The sequence below is a fragment of the Sinocyclocheilus anshuiensis genome, unplaced genomic scaffold (genome assembly GCF_001515605.1).
Source record: "Sinocyclocheilus anshuiensis isolate Anshui unplaced genomic scaffold, SAMN03320099.WGS_v1.1 scaffold522, whole genome shotgun sequence".
In the NCBI taxonomy this organism is placed as follows: Eukaryota; Metazoa; Chordata; class Actinopteri; order Cypriniformes; family Cyprinidae; genus Sinocyclocheilus; species Sinocyclocheilus anshuiensis.
In genome coordinates this window covers 1,408,123-1,420,936 of record NW_015544185.1, presented here as the reverse complement: position 1 = coordinate 1,420,936, position 12,814 = coordinate 1,408,123, and the positions used below count along the sequence as shown (strand labels likewise).

The 12,814-nt window shown below is 35.2% G+C and overlaps 2 protein-coding genes across 2 annotated transcripts in view; one reads left to right on the top strand and one right to left on the bottom strand.

Moving 5' to 3' along the window:
- Positions 1-752: 752 nt before the first annotated feature.
- LOC107696404 (recombining binding protein suppressor of hairless-like protein) lies at positions 753-6,949 on the bottom strand. The gene is made up of 9 exons (XM_016496714.1): positions 6,906-6,949; positions 6,673-6,807; positions 5,755-5,825; positions 5,563-5,678; positions 4,449-4,623; positions 3,622-3,759; positions 2,385-2,497; positions 1,060-1,200; positions 753-962 (listed from the first exon to the last, which is right to left on the bottom strand). Exons 1-9 carry the CDS (start codon positions 6,947-6,949, stop codon positions 753-755), a joined length of 1,143 nt encoding a protein of 380 aa, XP_016352200.1.
- A 1,698-nt stretch (positions 6,950-8,647) lies between these two features.
- LOC107696469 (matrilin-4-like) overlaps positions 8,648-12,814 on the top strand; it is a 23,158-nt gene continuing 18,991 nt past the window's right edge. The window contains exon 1 of the mRNA XM_016496811.1: positions 8,648-8,782. The gene's annotated coding sequence lies outside the window, so the exon portion shown is untranslated. The remainder of the gene's footprint in view (positions 8,783-12,814) is intronic.

The window sequence follows — 12,814 nt, the reverse complement described above, 5'->3', positions numbered from 1 at the left end:
GTCAGCTTGATTGCACAGACACTATTTGAAGAGAATTTAACTGAGCTGGATGATGGCATCACTGAATCAACAATGAACTCACTTAAACTGAAAAATTGACTGTTTACTATTTGTCCTCCACACTATTTCCCTGTTTAACACTGTAAAGCTGCTTTGACACAATCTGTATTGTATAAAGCACTATATAAATAAAGGTGACTTGACTTGACAGTAGCTTTTATTAGTAGTTTTATTAATAAGCTACTTTATAAATAAGCTATTAACAATTAACAAAACAAAAATAATATTTCTATGAACTGAAAAAAATATTTGAGCTCTCCATATGATTAGTTACATAATGCAACTATATTTTCAATTGAATAAGATATGAAGGTGTTTTATTATTAGTTGGATTTTTGAGATCTTTGTTGTTGTTTTTCACAACAGGTTTTGTTTGTATGTATTATAACTATAATTATCTACTTGGTAGGGTGGCTTGATTGTCATTTAATTTTAGCTTGCCAAACTATAAGCTTCTCATGATTTAAAGTATCTGCCTTAGCACTGCACCAAAATATGATAAATGCTAACCTGAACATTGTCTCAGCCTGCATGTTACCAAACCAGACCTTTAAGTGTGGACTGAAGTTTTCTCCGTGAAGCTCCAACATGGCCACATGTCCTCCTCCGTTCAACTAAATCACCAAGGACACTTGTTAGTGTTGTTTAGGTAAGTAACCCTATTTTTTTTTAACATAGAGCTTAAATTCATATTAAATATTGAAGAGATGAAATGAAGGAACATAACTGCTGGCTTGATTTCTGACCTCTAGTCCATTGATGACAGGTACAGGGCTGATGGTGGTCGGGTGACTGGTGAGATTCTCACTGAAGGTGTATTCAACCACCTCCGTTCCAATGATGGTCCAGCAGGAGCCATCATTCAGTAACACCTTATTACTTTCTTTAGGACACGGAGAGGCCTATAAGTTTGGAATGACATTGGGGTGAGTAAATGATGACAGTTTTCATTTCGGATTGAACTATTGTTCATATTTAACTGTCACTGCCTGTGTTCACCTGGAACTGTATGATTTTTTCATTAGACAGGCAAAGGTACATATGGTTACTGTCTCTGAACTGGAAAGCACATTTATGAAGCTGAGACACAGGCTCATCCACGTCTAGACATGCATGCTGCTTGTTCACTTTACGTATTACCTGCAAGGAAAGAAAACAGAATCAGGTAACTATTCACACAGCTGACCATTTTGTCCTTTTTCACATTTAACATCCCCCTAAAGGAGTAGTTCACCCTTTTTCACTTGAGGAAGCTTTATTATAGATTATGGACTCATATTTTGGCCAGAAGCAACGGGTTGACATTAAAACCATCTTAATTATGGATTTTTTTCCCTCAAACATTGATGAACATTAACTGGACTGGAGTGGTGTGGATTACTTGTGGATTATTGTGATGTTTTTATCAGCTGTTTGGACTCTCATTCTGATGGCACCCATTCACTGCAGAGGATCTACTGCTGAGCAAGTGATGTGATGCAAAATTTCTCCAAATCTGTTCTGATGAAGAAACAAACTCATTTTGGATGGCCTGAAAGTGAGTAAAAATTTAGCTAATTTGCATTTTTGAGTGAACTATTCCTTTAATAAAGAGCAACAGTGAGCATCTTCTTCTATAGCATTGTTTGCAACAAAAAAAAAAAGCCTTTTGGAACGTTTATTTTTAAGTGTAATTGTAGAAAATGCTTTCCATTTTTGTTCCCAGACTTCTGAAATCTGATACGAGCAGACTTAAAATAGCCATTAAAAAAAGATTCATCGCCCTTCTATCATGCACCACTGCACCTGGTCCCCCGCAGCACCTGTGTGCTGCACAATATGCCTGACTGTTCACGCTCCTCAGACACTGCTGCACGGCGATCAGAAGTCCTGCTGCATGAGGGCTTCAAATACAATAAATTGCAAACCAAAACAAACCAGTCAGCAAATTCAAACTAAAACGACATTGTGAAGGTCTATTCTGTTTGCTAGTCTGCTAAATGTGGTATTTAAATATCGTCCTTGACATTTTGATCAAGTGCTTTATCAGCAAATTGTAATGCAGGTTGGTAGCAGAGCGCCTTCCAAAAAACACCGCAGGGATGGAAATTTGTACAGAATAAACTTCAGAGACATGGGTGAACAAATATAGATCAACTTGCAGATTCAATTCAGAACGTTTTTTTTTAATAAAAAAATGCATGCAGTTTTGTTTGGTGTTGCTATTGAAACATAAATTACACATTTTACCCTAATTTCAGCTTGGATATCTTTTGAAAAGATGATTTGGCTGATTGAGAATCATGTAATAGAAACAAAATCAGTTTTATATTTGCATACTGTACCATTGGTGGCAGTGCCACTCCTGAGTCAGTGCATACCAGCTGAACCACACAGCCGTAACAGATGTAGCTGTCACACACAGTGTACTCACTATGAGCGGCTTGCATCTCCTCCACTATGAAGAAACAGAGTGAGAAAGAAAAATAGACTTCACTCAGATTCGGCCTTGAGTGCCGTATAGGGGTTAAACCCATTTATGCTATGTTTATTCCAGCTGTTGAGCACATGTTGCTGACATTTACAATTTGACCTTTTAGAATTTCTGCCGTTTTTTTTATTTTTTTTGTAGAATTTCAGGAAAACTGATTTTACTCTCATATTGCAGTGAGGCGCTAAAGGTGTTTGTGAGAGTTTATTTACACTGGACGTCCAGCATAGAGTATGGACCGATTTGGCCAGTTGTTTCTAGACTTGTTTGGGTTTCTTGTGTTTATTTATCTACTGTAGTGAATGGTGAATTAGTCACTAGAGTGATGGGCCAACAGCATACGCATTGGTGAACCCGGGTTAATGGAAAAACTTCCACAAAAGGAGCTTTGCACCTAGTGAGAAATTGATTTTTTTCCTCTGCACATAAATGCGTAATTTGCATGCAATTATTACTAAATGAGTCCCAATGTTAACCTGGTATGAATGTTAGGTAACACTTTACAATAAGGTCCCATTTGTTAACATGAGTTAATGCATTAACTAACAATGATCAATTTAGTTTTACATAATTTATTAATCTTTGTTAATATTAGTTAATAAAAATGTTCATGTTAGTTGACAGTGCATTAACTAATGTTAACAAATGCAACATTTGAACTCAATAATGTATTTGTACATGCTGAAATGAGAATAAACTAAGATTAATAAATGCTGTTGAAGTATTGTTCATTGTTAGTTTAAATATATAGTTAACTAATGGACTGAACTGAAGTATTGGACTAAAATAACTACTGTGAAACTATTTAGTAAAACCTTTTTGTAAATTGTTACCAAATGTCACCTAAAAACAGTAACACAGGATTTAAAAATATATAGTGTGAAATCTTCAAATTTGACTACCCAGGATTCATTACTAACCAGGGTGAAGTATCAGTTTTCAAATGTGAAAAGCTCATAGTTTATAGTTTTGGTCACTTAAAAGAACTTTTTTTAAAAGAGTTTTTTTTTTCAGTTGTTTGTATGAGGATTAAGATAAAGAGGAATAAAGGCAGAATAACACTGGCAGACAAAAAGCACTGGATCTCAAACCTAAAGTGACAGTGAAGGCCGTCCACTGTCTCGCGCTGGCGACAAAAGCCCCGTCTTCCACCGCCAGGTAACGCGTACTGACCGTCTGTGACCGCAAGCGGTTAAACAATGATACTTTTGAGCCTGAAGAAATACACACTGCAGAAACAAACAAACTTTTTAGAAAGTGTCAACAGATTTTTTTTTAACCGATAGGTAAACAAAAGAAACGCCATAATACTTTAAACCCTCACTGATACCTAAACATGCACATTCAGACCGACAAGCAGACAGCAAACACAAATGACGGATATACTGTGACTAATGCCAGTCTGCTCTTTTTCTTAATCTTTGTCTCATTGTCCGTCTCTCTGCCACAGAACAGTGAGGAATTCAACGTCACTTGACAGCTGCTCTCAAATGTCAAGCGCCTCTTTCTTCCCCAGAAGCTCTCTGTGGGTCCAACAGTCAATGTCAACAGAAGATGCCCTCTTAGTGTGTGCTTTAGGTTCAGAAGGTTAGAGGTCAAATGTCTGACTCCTATGGCAATGGCTGCCGGGTGACACCAGTTAGTGGCTTGACCCCGCTCCTCATGCACAAAGACACACCAACACGCTTACCCAAACTTACAGGAGTTCGGTTTCTACACCGGTTGACCCTTTTACATAACGGCACTTAGTCAGAGTAGACGTCATATTTAATTTGATGAAAATGAAGGATGACAAATCCCTGTTGGCTTTTGGATGACTTAAAATTGTAAAAACTTTTTAAGTACTGAATGTCTATTACTTGCGCAAAAATTAAATATGGATACAGACACACACACATACACACACGCACAGACTCACGGTCAGCGTTTTTCATGGACTGCCTCTTCTGTGATGGTTTAGAGATGACTTTAATGAGTCTGCTGTTGAATGTGCCAATTTCTTGCCCTCCACTGTGAAACAGGTGTAGCAGCAGGCGAAAGTGCTTTCGTTTGTCCGTATCTGAGATATACAAGGTTTTAGCGCAGGCAAACATCTGAAAAAAAAAAGACATAAGTGAGTCAATTGTTAACATTTACAAAAGTTCACGAGGCTGTGGTTGGTACAATTTTTTTTTAAAGAAGAATGCTCACCAAGGCTGCATTTATTTGATCAAAAATACAGTAAAAACTGTAATATTGTGAAATGTTTACAATTTAAAATAACCATTTTCTATAGTTGAATATATTGTAAAATGTAATTTATTCCTGTGATGCGCAGCTGAATTTTCAGCATCATTACTCCAGTCTTCAGTGTCACATGATCCTTCAGAAATCATTCTAATATGCTGATTTGCTCCTCAAGAAAACAGTTGTGCTGCTTAATATTTATTATGCTACATTTTTAGACATTCTTTGATTTAAAAAAAGTTCAAAAGAACATAATTAACTTGAAATAGTAATCATGCTGATTAATTTCTTACTGACCCCAAACTTCTGAATGGCAGTGTAATTGTCAATTGTATCTAAAGCAATAACATTAACATCAAAACAGCTCAGATCATTTGCTCTTGGAAGAAACATTTTTTCAGTTTATTTTGAGATCTTTTGATTGCATCTTGGTAAATCTGAGCACAGTTTAAGACATTTCTGAGATCTCATCTGAAGAGGAGAACATGTGTGTTTTTCCCTGCAACATAAATCTGACAAGGAAATAACTTTATCAGAAGTTTACTCTCCATTTAATCTCATTGCTGTTTTGGTGATATATTCAAGAGATCTTATTTGTGAGTATTATTTTCTGTGGTCAGGAAGTTTAAAGATCATTCTTTTTCATGTTCATCCATCTGCCCTCCTTACATAAACCTGGTTGTAACACTAGTAGAATAAACATATGATCCCATCTCCAAATCCATCTGTACACACAGCAGTCATGTTCTCTCATAAACCCGACAGACTCTCTCCTCTTTGATCGCTGGGCTTCGGCAATGTCTCACCCTCCTGTCTGTCTGCTCCTCAAAGCTCAGCTTGAATCTGTCTGTCCGTGGATCAGCGGAGCTGTCCAGACCCATGTAACCGAAAAGCCAACAACTGAACTCTCCTAGACCTGATGCTGTGTGAATACAAATGATAAAATTACAGTGAATTACAAGGGTAAGAATGAAGATGTTCTCTCACAGCTCACTGACCTTTAAGTTGCTCCTGTCTGAGTTTCCATCCGTGTCCACTGAGATACACGCAAGGAGGCGGACAGAAAAACCTATGAAAATGCACAAAACTTATTTTTGGATATGAGACATGAAGAAAGAGGGTGTGCAATAGTTTTACTTCTTGTAAATGATCCAGTAAGTGATAAAATACCTCTAAAACATTGAGGAAAATACATTTAAAACAAGTTTTTTTATTTTATTTAGCGCTTCACAATACAGATTGCTTCAAAGCAGCTTCACATTAATAAACAGGAAAATAACAGTGTTACTGTTGTAAAATTCATCAATTATGAAACAAATTCAACTGTAAAGCAGCTCTACAGGCGACAAGAGTATCATTCAGCTCAATTTAATGTTTAGTTCAATAACTGTCAATGAGTTCATTTATTAGTTTAATTAAGCTATTCGAAGCTGTACAGAAGGCAAGTTCATTAGTCAGTTCAGTGATGATTTATTTCATAGTTGCAAAGTTAATAACATTATCCAGTTGAATTCAGTTAAAACAAAAAATCAAAAAGCTTGGTTTCTAGCTATTCATTATCTGGTCCAAGCTGGTTGACCAGTTGGCGGAGACCTGGTTGAATGGGTAGTCCATCTTTATTAAGCTGTTTAGACCTGGTAGACCATCGGCTAACAAACCAGCTTCCTGTTCCAAAAACCAGTTTAAGCTGGTCTGATATGGTTTTTCCAACAAGATTCAGACATTTTCTTATCAGTTTACATTTTTCAGTAAATGGAAAAAAAATTAACTTAAATGATTTTAGCAAATGGCTGCAATATAACAAAGAGTGAAAAATTTAAGGGGGTCTGAATACTTTCCGTACCCACTGTATGTATGTATATGCATGTATTTTTCACTGTTGGAAATGTAAGTGCATAGATGAAAATCATTTTTACCTCTTCTCATTGCCGTAAGACTTCTGAGCAACTTTGGCATGTAAGATGATCACTGATTGGTCAGGTCTGAATTGAAGGTATTGCCTCACTGAATCTCTGGTTACTTTTGGCAACGGGGAGAAATTCTGGTCCTCCCTAGTGATGCACAAAAATTTTTATTTTAAACTTAGTGTTACAAAATGGTAAAAGGGTGGTAAATCAAAATGCATCCTCTCCAAACTCATGCAGTTTACCCTTTCAAGTAAACTAGCTGTGCATTTCTCAAAGATCCAATCATGGAATAAGTCCTTTCCAGTTTCGAAAAATAAATATTGGTATTATCTCATAAAGTAGGGGCATTAACAGCCTTCTTGGCTGTCCTTTATGTCTGTGGTGGTCTTACAGCGCTTTTTGACATTAACCATAGAAACAAGCAGCATTTATGATTCAGTAATAGATATGAGTTATGATAATAGATATTCTGAATACAAGGCATTTTTTTTCTGTGGGTAGTTTGAATGTGTAGACTGCAGTAGAGATGAAGAGGACAGTAACTTTCCAATTATTAAAAAAACAAAATTTTTATAGAGCTAGAAAATGTGATACATTTAGGGCAAAATATTTCAAAATAAATCCTTTTTATCCCAATTTCCTTTTTAAATCATTTTAGGATAAATGCCAATGGCACAGAAGGGGAGCCTTATGTGTAAATATAAGAAAACATGTCCCTTTGTGTTCCTCAAAAGAACTAAGATCTCATGGGTTTGGAATGACATACTGGTGGTGAGTAAATAATGACATGATTTAAATTTTTTGGGTCAAGCACAACTCTCTATTCTATTCATCAAAGAATCCTGAAAACAAAAAAAGTATCACATTTCAGTAAGCAGCACAATTGGTTTCAACACTGATGATAATAAGAAATGTTTTTTGAGCAGAAAACCATATTAGAATGATTTCTGAAGGATCATGTAACACTGAAGACTGGAGTAATGATGCTAAAAATACACCTTTGACATCACAGGAATAAATTACATTACTGTATTTTTGATCAAGTAATAGCAGCCTTGATAAACATGAAACACTTCTTTCAAAAACAGTAAAAACGGATTAACACAACTCAATACTTTGAACTTAATATGATCTGTTTGCAGTTTCTCATTTTCAATGTTTGACTTTTAAATGGCAAATTTTATTGCTTACTCAATTTGAAACAGCTTGGGAGTTATAATTCCTCTTATTAAGACCCCAAGGATATAAATGTGATATTTCCCAGCAGAGTGAAGTGCTTTAATTGAAACTCGCGTCATTCCCTAGGCTTAGGATGTTTCAGTCAGTCTGCCTGGGTTTTATTTGAGGCCTTCCCAGGAGGATACAGGGTCAAAGGGGCACTGATGTTATTTCCCACTTTGAGCACATTAGGATGAAGGTCAAATTTGATCCCAGTGTTTGCCTTTTTTTTTTATTATTACACACAATACTTATAATACATTGTATGGGTAGTTGACATGAAGAATCATGCAGTTTAACATGCTGTACTTTAAAACTATTTTAACAATGTTTTTTTCTAATTCCATTATCATACTTAAAGGACGATCTAAAATTCACTTTCCCTTCATATAAACTGCACTCCAGTAAGTTCTGAAAGAGTTTTATCCCTACTATCTTTATTATAGCCCGTATTAATATTTCATAGGAAGCCTATAAAGAAACTAGCATGTAAATGAAATTCAGACTGAAGTCAGGTTTGTGTTCACTGGCACTTCAAGAGCTGGTGCATCAATCGTGGACTAAAGCAGAACCGTCCGCAAGGAATTTCTGTAGGCTCACTGAAAGAAAGCGCAAATGTTCTCTCTCCTGCTGCAACCCCCCAATGAAATCCTGCCTGCTCTTCCCATTTCGGACGTGGGTGGGATCTACATTTTAAACGTGCTCTGTAGATTTAATACCTGGCCAATGTCTTGACTGTTCACTCTATGCTTGAATAATCGCCTGGAGAGGTTACTACTCACCTTAAGGAACTGTTTGAATCTTTTAAGGCTTTCTTAACCACTGCCGCGTCATTTTGTCGTATTTTTGGATACCGTTGCGCACTTCTACTGGAGAGATTCTACCTGTGTCATTACCTGAGGTGAGTGAAGCACGCGTCTGATGTGTGCAGGTGAGACACTTCTGTCGAGTCCACAATGGCCAAGCCTGGAAAATTAAGAGAGAGAAAAAATGTATCGTTGCTTGCGATTTAATTGTTTTATTGAGTTGGAAATGGGACAAAAATGAAACTGTTTGTTTGACGACCTGGACGGTAAACTTCTTAAAAAAAAAAAAAAAAAAAAAAAAAAATTTTGAATATGATGACATACATTTGGATATAAATGTCTGGCACGAGATTTAATTAAAATACTTTTTTATTAGGCTAATATTTAATATGTATATGTATGCTATTTTTAAATGTTAGCCTATGGGACGTTCAAAATAATGTTGTGAGCACATCACGTGGTCTTTTTATACCCGCGAAAAGTGCATTTGTTTAAAATGGCATATTGACATACTATTCTATGTATCGTGCACAGTATGTAATTTTTCTGTATCCTTAAAATATCATAGTATGTAGCATACAACCAAAACACACTGTGTAAAACTGTCACCCATAATGCAGTGCTCCCAAATTGGCTTTCCTTTTCAAGTATAGTGAATGAGGCACAAGCTGTCAGCTGCAATTTTTTATAAAAAAAAAAAAAGATTTTTTTATCAGAAAGCAAAACATGCAGCAACCACAATATCACTGGACAATGCAGCATAGTTACTAATGTTTGACAATTATTCTTTGCTATAAAAGCAATTCTCGTATAAAAACAATATTTTTTTTTACTTTTTAGCATTCTATTAAAGCATCTGTGACGGTACACAGTATATACTGCACAGTAAAGAGTACACTACTTATTATTCCATTCCAAACACAGCCAAGAGCTGAACTAAACTAATATAGATAAGCATGTAACAGATTGGCTGTCTCAAAACCGAGCTTCCAACCTAAACAACATTTTTGGGCACCATGCTTTCCACAGTGCTGTCTAGATAGGCATCACACTAGGTTTTGAGACACAGCCACATGCTTTAGGTGCGCAGTGGTTGGCTGGAGGCGAAACCGCTATTAGTAGTAAAGCGTCACATCTGCTTTCAATCCCACTTTAACAAGAAGCTGCTGTTAGTTAATCTTAACTGTGCTCTGAAGCTGTCAGTCAGTCGGCTGCCAAAGAAATGACGCTTGTCATTTTCCTCCATTCGCCTTCCTCCTCTAATGCTCCTGTCGTCTCTCTCGCTCCCTCACACTGGGTTTTTCTTTGGTCTGTCTGTGCCCCATGTCAAGCTGAGAGAAATGTTTACACTGCAGGGCTTTACCCCATGGAGATCCCTTTGGGCGAGAACTGGGATCCGGGAAGCTTAAACAGTCTTCTAAAGATATATATGCAGCATGCTGGAAGAAATGTGCTGTTGCTCTTCTTTTTTACTGCAGATCACCTTTTCTCACTCCTCTACGTTACTCTGATGGAAGGATATGGTTTCTCTTGGATTAGGTTCCTCAGAGGAGCTGTCATTTTTATTCTTCCATTCTATTTATAATGATCATTCCTCACTGTATCTAATTTTACATTTTCCCATCCATTTTTTTCACCTAATTTTTAATGCTCAGAGATTGATGAAACCTGTGATGAACAAGATCATATTTTACCCCAAAGCCAAAAATAAAAATCTACTTTGCTTAAAGAATATGAGGAAGCTTATTTAGTACTATTTTATTAGCCCTTTGCATTTCATGCTAATTAATGCTATGTTCTTTAAATTGTAATGGTAGTTTTTGTTGTAATGCCTTTAAATTATGCTGATAAATGATTTATGCTGGGAATCAGATATTTATTTTAATGCTTTAAACTAATGAGAATTTGGTATTTTTATTATTTATTTTTAATAAATATCTACAAATACTATATAATAAATATTATATAATATAAATTACATATACATATTCTTTTATTTGACTTATTTTATATTTTAACTGCTTAATTGTCAGGTAAATGTTGGAATATTGCTCGTTTTAAAGATCCTAAAACGGGCTTTTTATTTAAAATAAGATTTTTTTTTTTTTTGAGAACATGGTTCTCTTTTATTAATTGTATTTATTTTTAATAAATTAAATACAAATATTATATAATAAATATTTCATGGTCTAAAAAAAATAAATATTATTTTTATTTTAATGATTAACTAAAACTGTCAGGAGAGTGATGGCACATTGAAAATCATAAAGATAACTAAATAGACTTTCTAATGCTAAATATAATTTTTTTTTTTTAAATAATGCCTACCATTGTTTGCATGGTTCTCCTTCATTTATTTTTCACTCAATCTCAATAAATATATAATTCATATTATATAATATAAATAAAAAGTTATGTTTGTTTAAAATAATGCTCAATGTCAACATGGTTACCTTTTATTATTTGTATTCATTTTTAATTAATTAATAAAATATTATGTAATAAATATTAATTCATATTATATAACATAAAAATACATTTAATTTATTTTGTTTCCAAAAAAACACACCATTGTTAGCATGGTTATCTTTTATTAGTTGTATTCACTTTTACTAAATAAAAAACATTATTTTATAAATATTATATAATATAAATAAAAAATTAATTAATTTCATTTGCTTAAAACAATGAAACCATATTTCTTGTACTGACCTGTTTCTCTATCTCCTTTCCTTTGGTCCTGCATGGTGTTCAGGTATACATCAGACACTTTGAAAACTTCCTAAACTCTTCTATAGCGCCAGACACTCCACTGTTGTTCATGCCAACTGGTTTTACTTTATTCTGTCCTTTTGCAATAGTGTAACTATCAGAGCTCTGTTGTAAGAAGACGTCTCCATCTCCATTTCCAATAACTGTGTTATCAGCCTAGGAGTATTTGTAAATCTATATTTGTGTTTGTTTTCAGAGATAATCACCTGTACTCAGGTGCTGAATTCTCACGCCTCCCTTCACGTGGCAAGCAGTAACTGATACAAGTGAACACAGAATGAAGCGTAAAGTCCAAATAGAAATGAATGCGGGTGACATTTAGCACAAATGTTGCTTAATTTGTGGGTAAAACATGGACACCAAACCTATCTGGCTTTTAAGTTATGACCATGAATAACAAGCAAACAGGAATCATGGCTGAAGAGGATAAGTGATTTTACACAAGTCGGTAGTGAATTTGCACCATTTCCAGATGCAGGGCCTGAAATTGTAAAAAAAATGGGGTGTATGTGTTCATTAAATCAGCAAACCCCCTTTACAAGGGACTGCATGTTCTTCAAAGCCAGTTAAATGGAAATGATTTATCAGTAAAATATAAGTACATGCAAATGGACTGGAATAACAGCTCCTCTTTATATGTCTGCTAGACATGGTCCATAATATAATGTTGTTAAATATGACATTGGCTGCCATCCAAAAGCCAATAAAGATGCTCTATTCTCTGTAAACATTAAATGACCTCTTAAATTTTATGAATCTGCTTATATGATGAGTGTGACCATACAGTGTGGAAATAATCAAAGCTGAGTTAAGGGCCTCGGCAGCTCATGCGCACTCACTCAAAGCCTAATGTACACATATAGCACAGAGGGCTTCATTATATTAGCACACAAGGGACTGAAGTCTGCCGTTAACCTGGATGCCCTGAAACCGACGGTCATGGCTTAGAGAAACCACAAACCAGCACTGGTCATAGAGGTCACTTCAAATCTCATGCTGAGAGAAGTAGAGTAGTACTGTAAAAAATGACTGTGAATTTAACGGTAAAAGACTGTAAAAATGCTACAGTAAAATCCTGTTAAATGGTTAACGGTAAATTCCCCTACTATATACAGTGAAAAACTGTATTGGACATTACATGTATTGGACATTAATTTTACGGTAGTATACCGTTTTTGGAAGTATAATTTACAATGAATAACTGTAAATTGACATTCCCAGAATTCCCTGCGTTACATTTCAAAACTGATTTTCTTATCAGTTTTGTATATTAGGGTTGTGTGTTACACCTAATGTTGTTAAATGAATGTTTATTGCATTATTTCAGTTTCATGTGTGTTACCATGATGGTGTTT

What these genes read in the sequence shown, in the direction of transcription:
- LOC107696404 (XM_016496714.1), bottom strand. Translation starts at nt 6,949, where the DNA reads ATGATTGGATCTTTGAGAAATGCACAGCTAGTTTACTTGAAAGG. An exon ending in AGGAGCAGACAGACAGGAGG is followed by an intron (nt 4,624 to 5,562) that starts GTGAGACATTGC and finishes TTTTTTTTTCAG; the next exon opens with ATGTTTGCCTGCGCTAAAAC. An exon ending in AAAAAATCATACAGTTCCAG is followed by an intron (nt 963 to 1,059) that starts GTGAACACAGGC and finishes CCAAACTTATAG; the next exon opens with GCCTCTCCGTGTCCTAAAGA.